This window comes from Anomaloglossus baeobatrachus, chromosome 7 (genome assembly GCF_048569485.1).
Source record: "Anomaloglossus baeobatrachus isolate aAnoBae1 chromosome 7, aAnoBae1.hap1, whole genome shotgun sequence".
Taxonomy (NCBI): Eukaryota; Metazoa; Chordata; class Amphibia; order Anura; family Aromobatidae; genus Anomaloglossus; species Anomaloglossus baeobatrachus.
Genome location: NC_134359.1, coordinates 218354060 through 218373799, shown reverse-complemented (window position 1 = coordinate 218373799; position 19740 = coordinate 218354060). Strand labels below are relative to the sequence as shown.

Genomic DNA, 19740 nt, shown 5'->3' with positions numbered 1-19740 from the left:
TTTTTAAGCGGATCCGTTTAGGACGGATCCGTTAAAAAACGGATCCGGTAGGTCCGGTTTGCATCCGTTTTGCATCCGTTATGTCCGTTTTTTGACGGATCCGTTTTTTAAACACTAAACAAACAATTAACGAGTTCCGTATTCTGATTGGCTATTGGGAACATATAGTATATATACAGTATTTTGAAGCATATATGACAGAATGAAGACAGAGGCAAGCAGAAACCATGGATGCTATTCTTGCAAATTACACAAAGATCGCTGCAGATTTTATATTTGAGGCAAATCGCTTGGCTATCATCGTCAGAGAAAAGGAGCGACAGCGACTGAGGCGTCAGCGACATCGACGCTTTTGGATCCATCCCCTGACTGCACAGAGACTGACACGTGGGGTGTTTTCAACCCTATACCTGGAGCTCCGTGGAAACCATGAAAAATTCACAAGCTATGTCCGGATGTCAGTGATTAATTTTGACGTCCTCCTTGGCCTTGTTGCGGACAACATCCGTAAAACGGACACCTACAGCCGGTTCTCTATAACACCCGAGGAGCGTTTGCTGGTTACGCTTAGGTAAGTTTTTTTTTTTTAAATTGTATCCTCCTGTAAATTGACTTTTAACTGTAATGTGTTTGCTATTATTTTTTTATAATTATTGTCTTTCCTTTACAGATTCCTTGCAACTGGAGAGTCGCTTTCATCCCTCCACTACCAGTTTCGACTAGGAATTTCCACCATCTCGGGAATCATTAGAGACACTTGCCAAGCCTTGTGGGATTGCCTCCATGATGATTTCATCCCCCAGCCCACCAGGGACAGATGGCTTGCAATTGCTGAACAATACTATAACATTTGTCAGTTTCCAAATTGCCTTGGCTCAGTGGACGGCAAACATATAAGAATTGTGAAACCAGCTGCTTCGGGGTCAGAATACTACAATTATAAAAAATATTTCTCAATTGTCCTAATGGCAATAACGGATGCGGACTACAAATTCATCTCAGTGGACATTGGCGCATATGGGAGATCCAATGACTCTCAGGTCTTTAAAATGTCCCCAATGGGGCGGCGAATCTATGGGAATACTTTTGATTTCCCTCCTGCAAGACCTCTTCCTGGCACATGTGAGCCCCCAATGCCCTTTGTTTTTGTGGCCGACGAAGCCTTTCAACTCTCCCAACATCTATTGAAGCCATATGCAAGCCGTGGATTGACGCAAACACAAAAAATATATAATTACAGATTATCCAGAGCCAGAAGAATGGTGGAATGCTCCTTTGGGATACTAACCAGCAAATGGCGAGTGTTGTTAACAGCCATTAATTTAAACATTGAAACTGTGGATGAAATTGTGAAAGCATGTGTGGTACTGCACAATTTTGTTTTAACAAAGGAACCTTTGTCCTTGGATGACCAGAGTTTGGAATCCACCGCTTTGTCTGACTACACCAGTCCTGGATTTAGGAGTAGTGTTGCCTGTTCAACAATCCGTGACAAATATGCTGACTATTTTGTGTCCCCAGAAGGTAGAGTAGATTGGCAAGATCAAATGGTGTAAGATTTTTGTTTAGTTTTATAACAAATAAAAATAGTTAAAAATAAATTAAAAAATATCTTGTTAACCTTGTTAATTTTAAGCTTTCACTCGCTTTAAAAATTTGTAATTTTTACACCGTCAAATTACAACATGTTATGTTTTTGCATTACCTTTTTATTTACTTAACTTGCAAAATAATATTCCCCCCCAAAAAAAACAAGAACAAATAAATACTTTTCAACAAAAAACTTTTATTTTTATTACAAACATAAATTATAAATTGGTATATCTTGGGCTTGGGGTGGAGATAGTACTGGAGGGGCTGACAGGTGGGAACACACGCACAGTTGGAGTATTGAGGGTGGAAAGTGGTGTTGGTGGTGGTGGTGGGGAAGTAACAGAAGGTGAAGGTGTGCTTGAGAAACCAAGAGGGAAACCAGGAGATGGGATGGGATTTGGTAAGGATTGAGGGGTGGAGTGGAGGGATTGGGAGACAGAAGAGGTGGCTGGTGAATTAGTGGCTTGAGTTGTGGTCATGATGGGTGTGGAAGGCGAGATGTGGTAGTGGGTAGGAAGTGTAGGGGCAGATGTGGTTGGGAGCTGGTACTGGGCCGCAGGCTGGTACTGGGCTGCAGGCTGGTACTGGGCTGCAGGCTGGTACTGGGCTGCAGGCTGGTACTGGGCAGCAGGCTGGTACTGGGCAGTAGGGGGAGTAGGGACAATGGCTGGAGGGGGGGCAGGTGGTCTTGGAGGGGTGGGTGGAGGTGGTTGGGAGTCAACCTGCGCCAGAGCCTGCCGTGTGGCTTGCATTACATGCATCTGATGGTCAAGAGATAGCTTTTCCATGCGCTCTAGTACGGCTTGAAAAAAACAATGATTGGGTGATTTACTTGCATCTAAATGCAGCCTGTCCAGACGCGTGCACAATTCGTGCGTATTTTTTTCCATATTGGCATTTATTAAGCTAAAAGATGAACGATTTTGTTCGGCTAATAATTGAATGGCGTTCTGGAAGGCTGCATTTAGATGCAAGAACTCGGGCGCATAGCTCTTTTCCTGACCCCTATGACGCTGACGCCCAGAACCCAAAGGTGTTCTACTGAGGGCAGCAGTGTCAGAGGGGTGGGGTAGGGGAAAAGCTATCTCATCACCAGCAGCTTCAGGTAATGAAGTCTCACGGGAAGCTCCAGCGCAGGTGGATGGGACAGATGTAGATGGAAGGGAAGGTTCAGATGGGTGGGGTCTGTGCCTGTGTTCCCCAGTGGCGGACTGTTCAGGGATCGCTCCTGTCGGGTTCGATGCAGGCTCCTGAGTGCTGCAGACGGTGCTGTTAAAAAGAGGAAAAACAAAACAATAATTAATTTAATTGCTATACATTGGCACTGACTAAAAAAAAAAAGGCAAAAAAAATCAGACATAAAATATTATACTTTGTACATATTGTGGGGAATATTTACCTTCTGCACACCATAGTTGTCCGGAGGAACGACAACGCTCGAAAGTAACGGTACTTCGATCTGCGTCCTCCGGATCCACTCGGGGCCTGCATCTCTTGATTCAACTCCTTTTTGAAGCGATCCCTGATAGACCGCCACCGCTTCTGAAGTTTGTCACCTGAAAGTGGAAAGCAGAAAGTGGTTAGTATACAACACATTACATCATGCAGCATAACCTACTGAACTGTGAATACTTACGCTGTTTCTTCTGGCCACGAGAATTGAGCTCCCCCCAACCTTCTACCGCTGCGTGGCATACCTCGTCCCAGAGTCGACGGGTTACGATCGAATCAGCGTGGCGGCGGTCAGCCATGTTCCACAGCGGCTCCCTTTCTCTAACTTCATCGATGAGGAGGTCGATGTTGATAAATCCGGCCTCCTCACCGTCAGAATCGGGAGCACGCTGTGATGCCTGTTCAAAGAAAGAAAAAAGAAATTAAAAAAAAAAATAGACAAAAATTCACACTGACATGACCAAAAAAAAAAAAAAAAAAAAAAAAAAAATAACTTACACTATGACCACCGCCACCTCGACGACGACCCTGGGACGGTCTTGGGGGAGCTCTATCGTGAGCCCTAGAAGTTGAAGCCTTTAGTGAAGAAAAAAAAAAAACATTATTTACTTATGTGTTTGGTGTGCTGTGGTAAACAATTCCTGTATGAAACTTACACTATGACCGCCCGCTCCGTGTATTTCTCCACCCCTTCCGTCGTCTTCTGGCAGCATCTCCTGTGATGTTTCGGCCACCTGTGTAAATGTCGTTTATTTAAAAAATTTTTTTTTTTTTTTTTAAAAATATAACACCAAAAAAAATAAAATACCTCAGTTTGTGAACCGAAGGACGGGCTACCAGAAGACGACATATTTTTTTTATTACAGGCCACGCACAACAACTTGATGGGCCAAACGTTAACGGCAACACTGCACCTGCAAAAAAAGAAAAAAAAATGTCTAAGTACATGTACGCAGCTCACAGCAGTGATCTGTGGACAGTACTGTGGACATTACCTCAGGAACACTCTCTTCTCCAAATCCGCACTTGTACTCAATAGACCACGCACAACAACTTGATGGGCCAAACGTTAACGGCAACACTGCACCTGCAAAAAAAGAAAAAAAAATGTCTAAGTACATGTACGCAGCTCACAGCAGTGATCTGTGGACAGTACTGTGGACATTACCTCAGGAACACTCTCTTCTCCAAATCCGCACTTGTACTCAATAGACCACGCACAACAACTTGATGGGCCAAACGTTAACGGCAACACTGCACCTGCAAAAAAAGAAAAAAAAATGTCTAAGTACATGTACGCAGCTCACAGCAGTGATCTGTGGACAGTACTGTGGACATTACCTCAGGAACACTCTCTTCTCCAAATCCGCACTTGTACTCAATAGACCACGCACAACAACTTGATGGGCCAAACGTTAACGGCAACACTGCACCTGCAAAAAAAGAAAAAAAAATGTCTAAGTACATGTACGCAGCTCACAGCAGTGATCTGTGGACAGTACTGTGGACATTACCTCAGGAACACTCTCTTCTCCAAATCCGCACTTGTACTCAATAGACCACGCACAACAACTTGATGGGCCAAACGTTAACGGCAACACTGCACCTGCAAAAAAAGAAAAAAAAATGTCTAAGTACATGTACGCAGCTCACAGCAGTGATCTGTGGACAGTACTGTGGACATTACCTCTTCCCTGGAGCACTGGACTGGAGGACAGCAGAAGTTGAAGTCAGGATCCGGCAGGAAGTGTGTAGAATGTGCTGGATCCTTTTATAAGTTTTGTGATGATGAAAAAAAAAATTTGCGCATGCTCTGTTTACCAAACCGGATGCGGTCACCGCATCCGGTTTAAACCGCATTGCGCCGGATCCGGCATGCATAGACACCCATTGTATACAATGCCGTATTGCGCCGGATCCGGCAGAATGCGGTTTTTTTAAGGGGACAAAAAACGTTACATGATACGTTCTATCCGGCCGCCGCATTCAATTATTTTGCCGCATCCGGAAAAAAACGGATGCAACGCAAAGCCATCCGGTACAATCCGGCAACAATGCAAGTCTATGGGGAAAAACCGGATGCGGTACCGGATCCGTTTTACCCGTTTTTTTCCGGATTGAACCTGATGGCAAAAAACTGATGTGTGAAAGTAGCCTAAGAGTCGTATGTTCTGTCGCAGCAGCGGGGGTAGGTCTGGTCCAGAGGCGGTTGTAAGGGATTGGTGGCTGGACTGAGAGGCACTGTCTTGGTATGGTGTCTCCGGGTTCCGGTAAATTGCAGGCACGGGGTTCTGCAAGGTTTGGGGGGTATTAATCCACGGGGTGATTAATACCTCATCTCTGGGTCGGAGTGTTGCGGCCAGGGATATTGGTGGAGGAAGTGGTTTCTGGACCGGGCCTACATGGGGTTACATGTACAGTTATTATTTATGTGTTACCTATTATTTGTTTTGGGTCGCCCGTTGGACGGCGCCCCCTTGTGTTAGTATGTTAATAATAGGTAATAAAGGCTGCTGTGGCCAATTTGTTTAACCAAGTCACATGCAGTCGGTGTGTTATTTATTAGGTTAAGTGGGTATACTAACCATCACGACCGGAGAATCCTTCCTCAGTGGTCATGAAGCTGCCTGACATTTCACAGCATTTCCATAGTTTAGCAGTTCACTGGATCATTTTAGCAGTTGAAGAAGAGGGAAGAGGTTTCTGTAAAATTGCCTTTGCAAATTTTGTAGCTCACGCTAGAAAGTATTCCCTTTACTGTAGGAAAAATTCACATTAATGCAAAGAACGAAGCCACATTTTAATGCTGATGATAAATGGATTTTCCCACAAGCTTGTAATTATGCAAATGAACTGTGTCCTAACTTGTTCTCGTGATTCCTATTTCCTTTAGAAAACCATTTTGTGTTTGCTGAGAAAATAGTTACTCAATATATCATTGCACAAATCTGCGCAGCCAAGATCTTCTTTACATTGATGTTGGATACTGCATTTTATTTTTTTGAATGTTTAGATATTGTCTGCCTTAACCCCTTCAACCCTGGACCTGAAAACACCTTTGTGACCGGACATTTTTTACAATCCTGACCAGTGTCACCTTGACAGATTATAACTCTGGAACACTTCAATGGATCCCAGTGATTCTGAGAATATTTTTTTCATGACATAATGTACTTCATGATAGTTGTAAATTTAGGCTGATTTTTTGCATTTATTTGTGAAAATATCGGAAATTTGTCGAAAAATTTGAAAATTTTGCAATGTTAAAACTTTTTTTAAAAATGTTTTATGCCCATAAATCCGAGAGTTAGTTCACACAAAATAATTCTCATTATTCAACAATATTTTTTTAGGGACCGTATCACATTTGAAGTGACTTTGAGAGGCCTCGATGATAGAAAATACCCAAAAGTGACACCATTCTAAAATTTGCACTCCTGAAAGTACTCAAAATCACATCCAAGAAGTTCATTAACCCTTTAGGTGCTTCAAAGGAATCAATGCAATGTGGAAGGAAAAAATGAAAATTTTCTTTTTTTACACAAAAATGTTACTTTAGCCATAAAATTTTGTATTTTCACAAGAGTATCAGGAAAAATGCACCATAAAATTTATTATGCCATTTCTCCTGAGTACGCAGATACCTCATATGTGGTGGAAATCAATTGTTTGGGTGCTTAGAAGGGCTCAGAAGGGAAGTAGCGCCAGTTGAATTTTTGAAAAGAAAATTAGCTTGAATCATTAGCGGATGACATGTCGCGTTTGGAGACCCCCTAAGGTGTCAAAACAGTAGAGTTCCTCCAAAAGCGACCCCATTTTGGAAACTAGCCCCTCAAGGAATTTATCGAGATGTTTGATGAGCACCTGGAACCCGCCGGGGTTTCACAAAAGTTCATAACATTGAGCTATGACAATAAAAAAAAATCCCACAAAATTGTTACAAAAATGCACCATAAAAATATATTATGCAATTTCTCCTGAGTACATTGATACCTCATATGTGGTCCACTGCTTGGGCGGACGGCATGGCTCAGAAGGGAAGGAGCACCATTTGACTGCAAAATTGGCTGGAATCATTTGTGGACACAATGTCACGTTTGTAGAGCTACTGATGTCCCTAAACTGTGGATCTCTCCAACAAGTGACCCTACTTTGGAAACTAGACCCCCTCAAGGAATTTATCTAGGCACCTGGAACCTCTGGGAGTTTCACAGAATTTTAGAGCGATGAGCAGTGAAAATGAAAAAATAAATTTTTAACCGCAAAAATGTTGCATTAACGCCACTTTTTTCAAATTCATTACGGTAACGAGAGATAATGAACCATAATATTTGTTGTGCAATTTCTCCTAAGTATGCCAATAGCCCTTATAAGGTCAAAAACTACTTTTGAGGCACAGTATAAAGTGAAGAAGGGAAGGAGAGCAATATTGAAGTGCAGAGTTAGTTGGAATAGTGTGGGAGTGCCATGTCCAATTGGCAGAGCCCCTGAGGTGCCAGAACAGCAGAAACCCTTCTACAAATGATCCCATTTTACAAACTGCAACCCTCAATGAATTCATCCAGGAGCATATTGACAGTACAGGTGTGTCACAAATTTTTAGACTATTGAGTGGTGAACAAAAAAATAATTACATTTTTACCACTAAAACGGTGTTTTAAGTTCAGATTTCCAATTTTCAGAAGGGGAATAGGTAAAAAAGCCCCATAATGTGTTACACAATTTCTCCTGAATATGGCAATACCCAACATGTGACTGTACAGTACTGTTTGGCTGCACCACAGGGCTCAGGAGGGAAGGAGCACCATTTGATTTTTAGAGCACATATACCGTATTTGCAGAACCCCCAAGTGCCAGAACAGAAGAAATTTCCCTCAAGTGACCAAATTTTGGAAATTACACACCTCTGAGAATTCATCTATTGATGTAATGAAAATTTAGTCTCTGGAAAACATCCATGGTGTCAAACACAGTGAATGTTGCAGAATTAAAAATTACAAATAAGTCCTCATTGTGCCCAGTACAGTCATGGCCAAAAGTTTTGAGAATGCTACAAATATTAATTTTTACAAAGTCTACTGCTTAAGTTTTTCTAATGGCAATTTGCATATACTCCAGAATGTCATAAAGAGTGATCAGCTTAACAGCAATTACTTGCAAAGTCAATATTGGCTAAGAAAATGAACTTCAACCCCCAAAACACATTTCAACATCATTGCATTCCTGCCTTAAAAGGAGCAGGTAACATTGTTTTAGTGATTGTTCCATTAACACAGGTGTGGGTGTTGATGAGGACAGGGCTGGCGATCAATCAGTCATGATTAAGTAAGAATGACACCAGTGGACACTTTAAAAGGAGGCTGGTGCTTGGTATCATTGTTTCTCTTCAGTTAACCATGGTTATCTCTAAAGAAACATGTGCAGCCATCATTGCTCCACACAAAAATGGCCTAACAGGGAAGAGTATCGCAGCTACAAAGATTGCACCTCAGTCAACAATCTATCGCATCATCAAGAACTTCAAGGAGAGAGCTTCCATTGTTGCCAAAAAGGCTCCAGGGCACCCAAGAAGGACCAGCAAACGCCAGGACCGTATCTTAAAACTGTTTCAGCTGCGGGATCGGACTACCAGCAGTGTCAAGCTAGCTCAGCAATGGCAGCAGGCTGGTGTGAGTGCTTCTGCACACACTGTGAGGCGGAGACTGCTTGAGCAAGGTCTGGTTTCAAGGAGGGCAGCAAAGAAGCCACTTCTCTCCAGAAAAAACATTAGGGACCGACTGATATTCTGCAAAAGGTAGAGGGAGTGGATAATGAGGACTGGGGTAAAGTCATTTTCTCAGATGAATCCCCTTTTCGATTGTTTGGGACATCTGGAAAACAGCTTATTAGGAGAAGAAGAGGTGAGCGCTACCGCCAGTCTTGTCTCATGCCAACTGTTAAGCATCCTGAAACGATTCATGTGTGGGGTTGCTTCTCAGCCAAGGGAATCGACTCTAGCTGTGGCGGTAGCTGTATTTCCCTTGTGCTGGTTGGATCGTTGCCTTCAATCAGGTCTTGGCTGTTTGGAAACCCCTGGGGTTCCGGTCACTAACGGATTTGACCTGTTTAACGGCGACTCCAAGCCTGGTCGGGGTCCGCAGGCCCTGCCGGTTTGTGCTGGCTTTACTTCGCTCCCCGGTTCGGTACCGGCGGGCCACCGCCCATCCCCGGTCCTACGGTTCCGCGTTGATCTGCCTCTATTGCAGATGGCCACCACCGTCTGCCAACCTTGCTCTCGGTGCCCGGGCCACGTACCCGGACACAGTCAGTTTGCTCCTCTACTACCACTTCCCTAACTGCACTCGAGCTCTGCCTGAGCTTAACTAACTTCCTTTCCCGCCTCCAGGACTGCAAACTCCTCTTGTGTCTGGCTGATGTGCCTATCTCGGGGTGGGGGTGTCGTGTTGTAGTCCCTGTGACGACCCGGCTAGTCCAGGGCGCCACATTCCCTCTTGGTTAAATGCAGACCGTCCGCGGGCTGCCCGTCCATCACCGGTTTTATTTTTATTTTTAACTGCAAAAGGTAAAAACATATGAAAACATTCAACAAAGCATATTTATGAATCTTCCCTTAACAGGAGGCACGGTACTTTAACGTTACAAACACATTGTCATTGATAACGGTCGGCTTCCGCTCTCCCACCCAAACAACCTGGCCCTGATGCTGCCTACTAAGTGGGCAGCACCCCTTGACCCCAGTCCAGATCCAGGCTGCCCGAGCGGGAACGGGTACGGTGTCTCGCACCCGACTGTCACTTCAGGGGACCCCACGTCCATGGGGGACCCCTGACCCCCGGAGGATCGCCACCGCTTGCGGTAGTGGCGGGCCTGGGCCAACTCTTTCCTCCAGGCCCATCCTCCAAATCAGCCTCTCCGGAGGCGGCAACGGAATTATGCCCAAAATATTTACATTTCCACTAGTTTGTGGGTGCCCTGCTAGTTCTCAGGCATGTCCATAAGCAGTTTCTTATGCAACGGTACAAAGGGTCCCTATGGGGACTACTTGCCGGAAATGGCCGGATCAATCACAGTCGACAATCAGGTAAAAAAAACCTTTGGTTTGATTACTTTTCATTTAACAGGTTAACGGTACTGGTGGTCCCAACGGGGACAACGGTGCAATGGAGGGACCGCTACATTACTTTAGATCCACAACGCAGGCCGGATGAGGGGGCTGGGCCGGATCTTGGGCCTCCTGGCCTCCTCTCAACTTGGCATCCAGGGCAAACCAGCCCCTCTCCCCACAGTGCCGCGTGTAAGTGACTAAGTCACCTGGGAGCAAGTTGCGGCCCGGGTGGCCCTCTGGCAGATGGGCATTAACATCCCGGCGGGCCACAAACACTTCCAGGCCCGGCTCAAAAATAAATCCATATCCTCGACGGATATCAAACCTTCTTACTTGCCCCTCGTGGATCGGGCCCCGTACCCGGGAGGTGGCTCTGCGGAGGCTCTCCTTTTCCTGTATGGTGCGGGCTATCAGCTCAGCCTTCCGCTTTTCCCTCTCCGCAATCTGTCAGCCCAGCGGGGTCGGTTCCCTGTCCCAGTAAGGGGCTGCTGCTTGCCCCTGTGCGCGAGTCGGGCCCCGCGGGATTTCCACTACACTGCCCACTACTGGCGCCCTCGGTGGAAGATCCCGCGGTGACATGGCCTGGGGCGCTGCCTTGCAGCAACGACCCAGCGCAGCCTCAGCTGAGGCGTGGGGGATGGGCACAGGGGTCCTCTCCCGCTCGACCTCCGCCTCCTCCTGCTTGGGAAGGATCACAGGAGCCGGAACGGGATTAGGCACGGTCACTTCTGGTGCCACTGGTACGTCTTCGCCGACAGGTGACGCCTTCGGGAGCTTCCAGGAAAGCGGCTCGGGGCGGCTGCGGGCTTCAGCTGGAGGCTGGTCCGCTAGGGCGGATGGGCAGGGTTCCGCTACCGGTAGTAGGGGTAGCAGGCCTAGTGGTGGGGCGGCAGCAGCCAACACGGGTAGCGGGGGAGGCAGCAGGGCGAGCGGGCGCAGACCGGGCCCCTCAGCCGTGACGACCGATCCTGTAGGAACACAGGGGCGTGGGTCGCTTACCCGCTCCTCCAACTCTTCCTCCACCTCGCGTCTCCGTATGGCCACCACCACGTCCGCCATGTCGGCCTCCCACTCCTCCAAGAGGAGCTGCATTCGGACCTGCAGGCGGCTGCTCAGCTGAACGGTCCGGACTTCCACCCACGCTGCGGTACCAGGAGTGGGCGCGGGGACTGCGGTGTTACCGGACGGACGGTGCATACTGGCAGCGGTTTCTTCCAGGAACCAAAATATGGCCGCAGAGTCCTGGCGTCCCTGCTTTTATAGCCGCGGTTTACATGCGGCCAGACGCCATCCACCCCCCTTGGTCTTTTCTCAGCACCTTCTCTTCAGGGCGGGGCTTCGGCTTTCGCGCCTCCACTGCTCAAGAAGACGCTCGAGCGGGAAAATCTTCGTGCCCAAGATGGCGGATTCAGAAATTTTTCGGCCGGACACCGCCGGCGGGACACAAGGCGCACCTGTAGGCTGGTAGAACAGTAAGATCCTGTTCATGACGCCAAGTTTGTCGCGGGCGGGGAGGGCGCTGGGCTGACCGCGCTCGGGTCCGACGCTGCTGCTGCTGCTGCTCGGTGGCTTGAGCGGTGGGCCGGATCCGGGGACTCGAGCGGCGCTCCTCGCCCGTGAGTGAAAAGGGGATTTTGGTTTGAGGATTTGGTCCGTGACGCCACCCACGGGTTGTGGTGAGGTTGGGCACCACCGCTGCTGGTGACGGGGATCCCGGGAGCGATGGCAGGGAGCAGCTGGGATGTTGTTATCCCCTCCGTGGGTAGGGGTTAATGGTCCCGGGGCCCGGTGAGATGACGGGGAGGCAGGGTCGGGCAAGGTGCAGGGTCGCTTGGACTGCGCAGCGCGGTGCCGTATGGTACAGTAGTACTCACTCAGCCACAAATGGATGCAAAGTCTCTGGTAAAACAAACGGCTGGATGGACGGGTCCCGCAGCCGGCTGCTGTGGTTTCTCCCGGACGGTTGGTGGTGGCTGCCTTTCCCTGCACCTTTTGTGTATCTTCGGTCCCGATGGCTTCCCACCGGTAACCCGCTCCCCAGTGTGTATATGGGCCGGAGGAGCCCTTTTGCCCGCAGGCTCTGGCCCTGGGAACTCTAGCTGTGGCGGTAGCTGTATTCCCCTTGTGCTGGTTGGACCGTTGCCTTCAATCGGGTCTTGGCTGTTTGGAAACCCCTGGGGTTCCGGTCACTAATGGATTTGACCTGTTTAACGGCGACTCCAAGCCTGGTCGGGGTCCGCAGGCCCTGCCGGTTTGTGCTGGCTTCACTTCGCTCCCCGGTTCGGTACCGGTGGGCCACCGCCCATCCCCGGTCCTACAGTTCCGCGTTGATCTGCCTCTATTGCAGACGGCCACCACCGTCTGCCAACCTTGCTCTCGGTGCCCGGGCCACGTACCCGGACAAAGTCAGTTTGCTCCTCTACTACCACTTCCCTAACTGCACTCGAGCTCTGCCTGAGCTTAACTAACTTCCTTTCCCGCCTCCAGGACTGCGAACTCCTCAGTGGGTGGGGCCAACCGCCTGACTCCACCCCACCTGGTGTGGACATCAGCCCCTGGAGGGAGGCAACAAGGATTTTGTGTCTGGCTGATGTGCCTATCTTGGGGTGGGGGTGTCGTGTTGTAGACCCTGTGACGACCTGGCTAGTCCAGGGCGCCCACAAGCATTGCTTATGCAAGAATGGACAGCTATCAGTCAGGATTTGGTGCAGAATTTGATTGAGAGCATGCCAGGGAGAATTGCAGAGGTCCTGAAGAAGAAGGGTCAACACTGCAAATATTGACTTGCTGCATTAACTCATTCTAACTGTCAATATAACCTTTTGGTACTCATAATATGATTGCAATTATATTTCTGTATGTGATGTAAACATCAGACAAACACAATTAAAAACCAGAGGGCAACAGATCATGTGAAAAAATAATTCTGGTGTCATTCTCAAAACTTTTGGCCATGACTGTACATTTTAGTGACCGTACATTGTGCTGAGCTTCTGCTTCAGTAAACCTGCACCCTGTACATTAAAGCGGGCTCTCCTCACTACAACAATGCCAGACATGTGGATGCTAACTGTGGTTTAGGCACATTGTGGGCCTGAGAAAATACTGGGGGCATTTGGATTTGGGAGCACAGATTTTGCTGGATTTCTTTTTTTGAGGGAGGGAGCCATAGCGTTTTTTGAGAGCCTTTGTGCTACCAGAAATGTGGAAGCCCCTATATTTCTGTTAATCGATGACGGACCTAAGTAGGGACTTGAGTTTTTGTGGGTTGAGTTGAATGCTATTTGGTGACGATTTTGGTACAGAACATTTTTGATTAGTTCACAGTTATCTTGTGCTCTATACTGAACACTTACATCTGGGTTTCCATGTACATCTCCGGAATACTTGATTCAGGTGAAATTTGCAACAGATCCATTCACTAATGAGGCAGCTGAGTTACAACGGACTCCGTTTGGCCTCTGTTCAGGGGTGTCCACCTTTTCAAAGGTGAACAAAACTGTTGATTACCACACTTTTGTGCACGACTCAAAAGAGGTGTGAAAAGATGGACACTGCTGGACAACAGGCCAGACGTGTGGTCCAAGTGACTCCCTCTGCCTAATTATGTCGCGGGCGGGGAGGACGCCGTCGCTGCTGCGCTCTTGCTAACGCTCGGGTCCGGCGCTGCTGCTGTTATTATAATTGTATGTGTGTTACCGTTTTTTTTATATTTTTCAGTTGGTGAAAATAAAACCGGTGATGGACGGGCAGCCCGCGGACGGTCTGCATTTAACTAAGGGGGAATGTGGTGCCCTGGATAAGCCAGGGGCCACAGAGAACAATACCAACACACCCCACACTCCCAGCAGGCACACCGAAGTAAAACACAAAACCCTTGTTGCCTTCCTCCACGGGCTGATGTCCACACCAGGGGGTGGGCCAGGCGGTTGGTCCCGCCCACCGAGGAGTTCACAGTCCTGGAGGCGGGAAAAGTAAACAGTTTAGTTTTGGAGAGGAGTGAGGACAGTTGGAGAAGTGAAAGTGGAAGGAGGAAAGTAGTAAAGGAGCAGACAGAAGTTGGTCCGGGTGTGTGGCCCGGACAGATCAGCAAGGTTGGCAGAGGGTGGTGACCGCCTGCAGGAGTGGCCGATTGGAGTCTACCGTAAGGACAGTGGACGGGCGGTGGCCTGGCGGTACCGGACCGGTACGCGAAGAGAAGCCAGCACCATCTGGCAGGGGCTTACGGACCCCGGCAAGGCTAGGAGTCACCGTGAATTTGCCGAATTCGTTAGTGAAGGGAACCTCCTGGGTTTCCCAACAGCCAAGTCCTGACAGAAGGCAACAGTCCAACCAAGTGAGGGAGACACCGCCACCGCCAAGGCAACCGTTTCTCAGGGCCAGCGCCTGCGGGCAAAAGGGGCTCCTCCGACCCATATCCAAGTCGGGGAGCGGGTTACCGGTGGGAACCCATTGGAACCATCTACCGTATCTAGGTGCAGGGAAAGGCAGTCACCATCAACCTGCCGGGAGAAAACAACACCGCAGCCGTCTGTGGGACCCGTCCATCCAGCCGTGTGTTTTACCGAGAACTGTGTCCTCATCATTGGCTGAGTGAGTACCACCGTGCCGTGCGGCACAGCGCTGCCCCCGCGACCCTGCACCTTGCCAGGCCCCGTAACCTGCCTGCCATCCATCCCTACCCCATCACCGGGCCCCGGGACAACCAACCCCCTACCCACGGAGGGGAGAACTAACAACAAAGCTGCTCCCTGTCACCGCTCCCGGGATCCCCGTCCAGAGCAGCGGTGGTGTCACCAATATCACCACAACCATGGGTGGCGTCACGGACAATAATCCAATCCCCACCATCCAATCAAACCCCCCTTTTCACTCCCGGGCGAGGAACGCCGCTCGAGTCCCCGGGATCCGGCCCACCGCTCGAGCCACCACAGAGCAGCGGCAGCAGCAGCCGGACCCGAACAGTGGGAGAGCGCAGCGTCACCTCCTCCGCCCGCGACACTGCGACTGCTGCTCGGTGGCGCGAGCGGTGGGCCGGATCCGGGGACTCGAGCGGCGCTCCTCGCCCGTGAGTGAAAGGGGTGGTTGGTTTGGGGGATTTAGTCCGTGACGCCACCCACGGTTCGTGGTGAAGATGGGCACCACTGCTGCTGGTGACAAGGATCCCGGGAGCGATGGTAGGGAGCAGCTGAGATATTGTTTTCCCCCTCCATGGGTAGGGGTCGGTGGTCCCTGGGCCCGGTGATGTTGTGACGGGGAGGCAGGGTTGGTGAGGTGCAGGGTTGCAGGGACAGCGCGGCGCTGTGCCGGATGGCACGGGTGTACTCACTCAGCAAGAAAGGTACAAAGTCCTCGGTAAACCAAACGGCTGGATGGACGGGTCCCGCAGCCGGCTGCAGTGTCTCTCCCCGGACAGGTGATGGCGGCTGTCTTTCCCTGCACCTTGATGTTCTTTTTCTGAATACTATGGATTCCCAACGGTAGTCCGCTCCCCGGTGTATGGGTACCGGAGGAGCCCGTTTGCCCACAGACGCTGGCCCCTGGATCTCTAGCCTTAGGCGGTAGCTGTATACCCTCACGGTGTGGGCTGTTGCCTTCAATCGGGACTTTTGCTTGTTGTGCAACCCCTGGGGTTCCAGTCACATTCGGATCTGACTATTGTCGGCGGCTCCAAGCCTGGTCGGGGTCCGATGGCCCTGCCTGTGTGTGCTGGCTTCACTTTGCTCCCCGGTCGGTACCGGCGGGCCGTCGCCCGTCCCCGGTCCTACGGTTCCGCGTTGCCCCACTACTCCTGCAGATGGCCACCACCGTCTGCCAACTTTGCTGTTAGTGCCTGGGCCACAAACCCAGACACCCCAGTGTTTACTCCTCTCACTTCGAACTCCTACACTGTTCTGTCACTTTTCCCGCCTCCAGGTCTGTGAACTCCTCGGTGGGTGGGGCCAACCGCTTAGCTCCGCCCCACCTGGTGTGGACATCAGAACCTGGAGGGAGGCAACAAGGGTTTTTGTTTGGCTGGTGTCCCTGTCTAGTGGGGGTGGGGGGTGTTTGTATGTTATCTGTGACGACCTGGCTAGGCCAGGGTGCCACAATTACAGTGAATTTTCTGTTAGGAATTTTGTCTGAATCACTGCAGTGGAATATAAGTGTCAGAGCCGCAACAGCAGCTCTGCCACTTCACTTCACACATCATTCATACGCATGGTCTGTGAGGTAATCCATAGCTGGGTGACTTGGGGTCATCATGGTGACGACCCAGAGTTGCCATGGCAGCAATTGGGTCCTTGTGATTGCATTACAGAGACCCGATCACCAGGGAGAAGTAAGCGATTCCTCTCCCTGCCTCCTGAATGCTGTGATTGCATTGACAACTGGCCTCCTGGTTGGACAAGGAGGCCAGTTGTCCCGTAGTAATAATTTTCTGCAGATAAAACGTTGATTGTATTGAAACAGCAAAACACAGCCCAGTAAGTGACACATTGCTGGATCCAGGCTCCATTACCTTACTATACAGTATGGTGCGCTCTGAATACATAGCTAAAACCTGTTAACAGATTCCCTTTAAGGCCATGTGCCCACGGGAGAATATACCTGCGCACTTTTCTGCAAGTATTTACACAGGTTCACGCAGCAACTCCCCAATATCAGCAGCTATCCATTTCTGCGGTATTTCTGTGGAATTGCTGTGGTAAACCAGTGGAAACAGGGCGGATTTTGTGCGAAATTCCTGCGGAATTCCCGCCATGTATCTCCATAGTGGAAAGGCAGGAATTCCACAGATAATTCTGCATGAATAATTGACATGCAGTTACGTGCGGCTGCGCAGCATTTTCCGCAGCTGCAAATACCACACCATTGATACAGCACTCCCCAAATCCCATAGGATAACATGGGGAGTGTCTGTACTTGTGTAAACCCACGGATTTATCTGGAAAATCTGCGGGTTTTCCGCAGCAAAATCCGCAGTTACTTTCTCCCGTGGGCACAGTGTCTAAAGGGTTTTTTCCAAAATTGCAAGGGATGAATTACTACTCAATAGGGGTCTGATCACTGTAAACTCCAGGAATCCCAAGAACTAGGATCTGTATTTAATGGAGCATAGGTGCCCATGACCTCTGCTCCATTCATTGTCTATGGGACATCCAGAGATAGCTTAATACAGCGTTCAGCTATTAGTGGTTTTGCATCCACGTTCCATACAAGACGGGGCTTTTCAGAGCCAGATTCTCAGAATAGCTAGAGGTCCAAGCAGTTTGACCCGCAGCAAACAGCAAGTTATCGCGTGGATAGAGGATAACTTGCAGTTCTAAGAAAACCCATTTAAAGCATATGCTGTCTTTCACACAAAACCTGTAAAAACATGGTCTTGTTGCCCTGATAAGTTGAAAATTCTGTTGGTGTACATATGTAGGGTGTCAAGAGGCAGAAGTTGTTGGCGAGGGATTGACTCCGGATGCCCAGGCATGCTACATTAAAGTCACGGTTCTGGCTGGCGTGTGGGCTTTTGTTGTACACCTTTCCAGGCCAAATGTTTTCCGATATGCAATATACAGGGTACCATAGAGAAAAAGCCCAGTTCTCTTACTTAATTGATTGGCCATTCAGAGGGATTCATGATATGAAAGCAGATACAGTATTTATCCCTTGTCAGAGTTTATATAAATATAATCCACACTATAAAATTAACTCTTTAAAGAAATAGTAGCCAATTCATGATATGCCTATACTTGATAGGGTAAAGTTAGGATCAGTACACTCGTATATTGAGGAGAGATTACGAGTATTGTCCATGGGCTCACTCTGTGGCTACTTGTGCTATAGGCTGATTACAGATGGTGATATAGTATATGGTAGCAATTTAGGGATACATTGGTTTTGTTACTTCTTTATGTTATGATTTTTGCCACAAAAAACTAAAATCCATGACTTTCTTCCCTCTCCTTGAAGCTACCAGTGCTTTTTCCCCAAAAATAAGACACTGTCTTATAGTATTTTTTGCCTTGAAAAATGAGTTAGCGCTTATTTTCAAGGTAGGACTTATTCTGGGGGAAACACAAGTTGGGAGTAAGTTTACCCCCACAAAAAAGGCAGGCCCCCTAGGAGAATCATACTTACCAGACAACAGACGTCTGCATCATTCCCAGGACCTCCTGCAATCCTCAATGAGCACTCCCAGCAGGTATGCTCCACAGTAGTCCTCCCCTGCTTCTGGCCAGAATTCACACACACATCAGAACGCACACACACACATCAGAACGCACACACACACATCAGATAACATACACTACATCCGGTGACACCTCGATGCAGTGAAATGCATGGAGGACCTGCGATGGAATGCATCGATGAGTTCCCCTGCACTGCATCCCATGTTCCCCTGCTGACCGGAAACAATAGGTATCATTGGATGTTGTGTGTGATGTGTGATTGTGTGTGTGATCTGATGTGTGATTGTGTGTGCAATCTAATGTGTGTGTAATCAGAAGTGTGTGTGTGATCAAATGTGTGTGCGTTCCATCGCAGGTCCTTGATGCGTTCCACTGCTCCCATTCAGCGTCTGGTGAGTATGATTACAGGCTCTTTTATGGCTTATTTTTGGGGCTTATTTTTGGTTAAACATGTTAGTAACAGTTATAAATAAACTGACTGCAAAACAAAAATATGAATATGGCATAAGGCAACATATGTAACAGCATTAAAAATTAATCCTTTATTGAATATATTCTAAAAGAGGAACCCAATTCCTCTACTTATATTTCGTCAACTCACAAAGCCCTCACCATGTATACAACAAATGCGTGCCCAGATATCCCAAGGCAATTCATACCGCATTTAGAAAATCATGGTGGAGGCCACTAGTTCAAAACAAATAAACAAACCAACATAATAAACAAAAACAAAGGTGATTATGCCAAATCAACGGACGTTAGTCCAATTTGATAGAAAAACTAAGCATAAAAAATAATTATACCTAACAAAAAATCATCAATTAATATCTGATACTGACAGTGGTCAGATACCACAATTATAGACATATATTAGGCATATAACAGGAATGGTCTCACCAACTCCTTCCACAGGTGGGGGGCAGGCAGTCTCTCCTTTGGATTCCTGGGTTCAGCATGCTAATCCAGCATTCACTCTCCCTGTCCAATCAGGAGACCATAAAATAACAAAATTACCTGCCACCCCAAACTCCCGTCCTAACAAGGACGGTCCACATCTATTGCAAGGTTGGACCCCTAAGCTGACCCTGTTGGTGTCCCGACGCGTTTCGTCCACATCGACTCTTCAGGGGACATATTAGAAATATACCAGGTCCTCACTACCAGCCCTCACATGCCTCAGATGTCAAAAGAGTCTGGCTCGTATAAAGTGGGGTCTTTTAAACATGGCGTTAATGTGGCTCCTCCAATCAGGAGGGACAACTCACCTGATGTTTAATTACATTAGTGTTGTATAGATAATAATATAATCCCATTAGTGTTCAGCACGTGTAAAGCAGCGTCCATAGCTGCTCAGCGTGCGTTTCACCCAGGACCGCCCATGGCTGTCAATAGACAGTGCTGATAGGAGGAGAGGAACGCCTC

The 19740-nt window shown here is 48.4% G+C and overlaps 2 protein-coding genes across 2 annotated transcripts in view; one reads left to right on the top strand and one right to left on the bottom strand.

The window, feature by feature from the left end:
• Positions 1 to 19740, top strand: part of CARHSP1 (calcium regulated heat stable protein 1) — a 206158-nt gene that overhangs the window by 7628 nt on the left and 178790 nt on the right. The gene's annotated exons all lie outside the window — the stretch shown is intronic.
• LOC142246663 (uncharacterized) lies at positions 1809 to 3712 on the bottom strand. Its single transcript, XM_075319728.1, has 4 exons — positions 3544 to 3712; positions 3230 to 3443; positions 2993 to 3149; positions 1809 to 2862 (listed from the first exon to the last, which is right to left on the bottom strand). Exons 2-4 carry the CDS (start codon positions 3342 to 3344, stop codon positions 1809 to 1811), a joined length of 1326 nt encoding a protein of 441 aa, XP_075175843.1. The 5' UTR covers positions 3345 to 3443; positions 3544 to 3712.

What these genes read in the sequence shown, in the direction of transcription:
- LOC142246663 (XM_075319728.1), bottom strand. Translation starts at nt 3,344, where the DNA reads ATGGCTGACCGCCGCCACGCTGATTCGATCGTAACCCGTCGACTCTGG. An exon ending in TCGTGGCCAGAAGAAACAGC is followed by an intron (nt 3,150 to 3,229) that starts GTAAGTATTCAC and finishes TTCCACTTTCAG; the next exon opens with GTGACAAACTTCAGAAGCGG. An exon ending in ACAACTATGGTGTGCAGAAG is followed by an intron (nt 2,863 to 2,992) that starts GTAAATATTCCC and finishes TCTTTTTAACAG; the next exon opens with CACCGTCTGCAGCACTCAGG.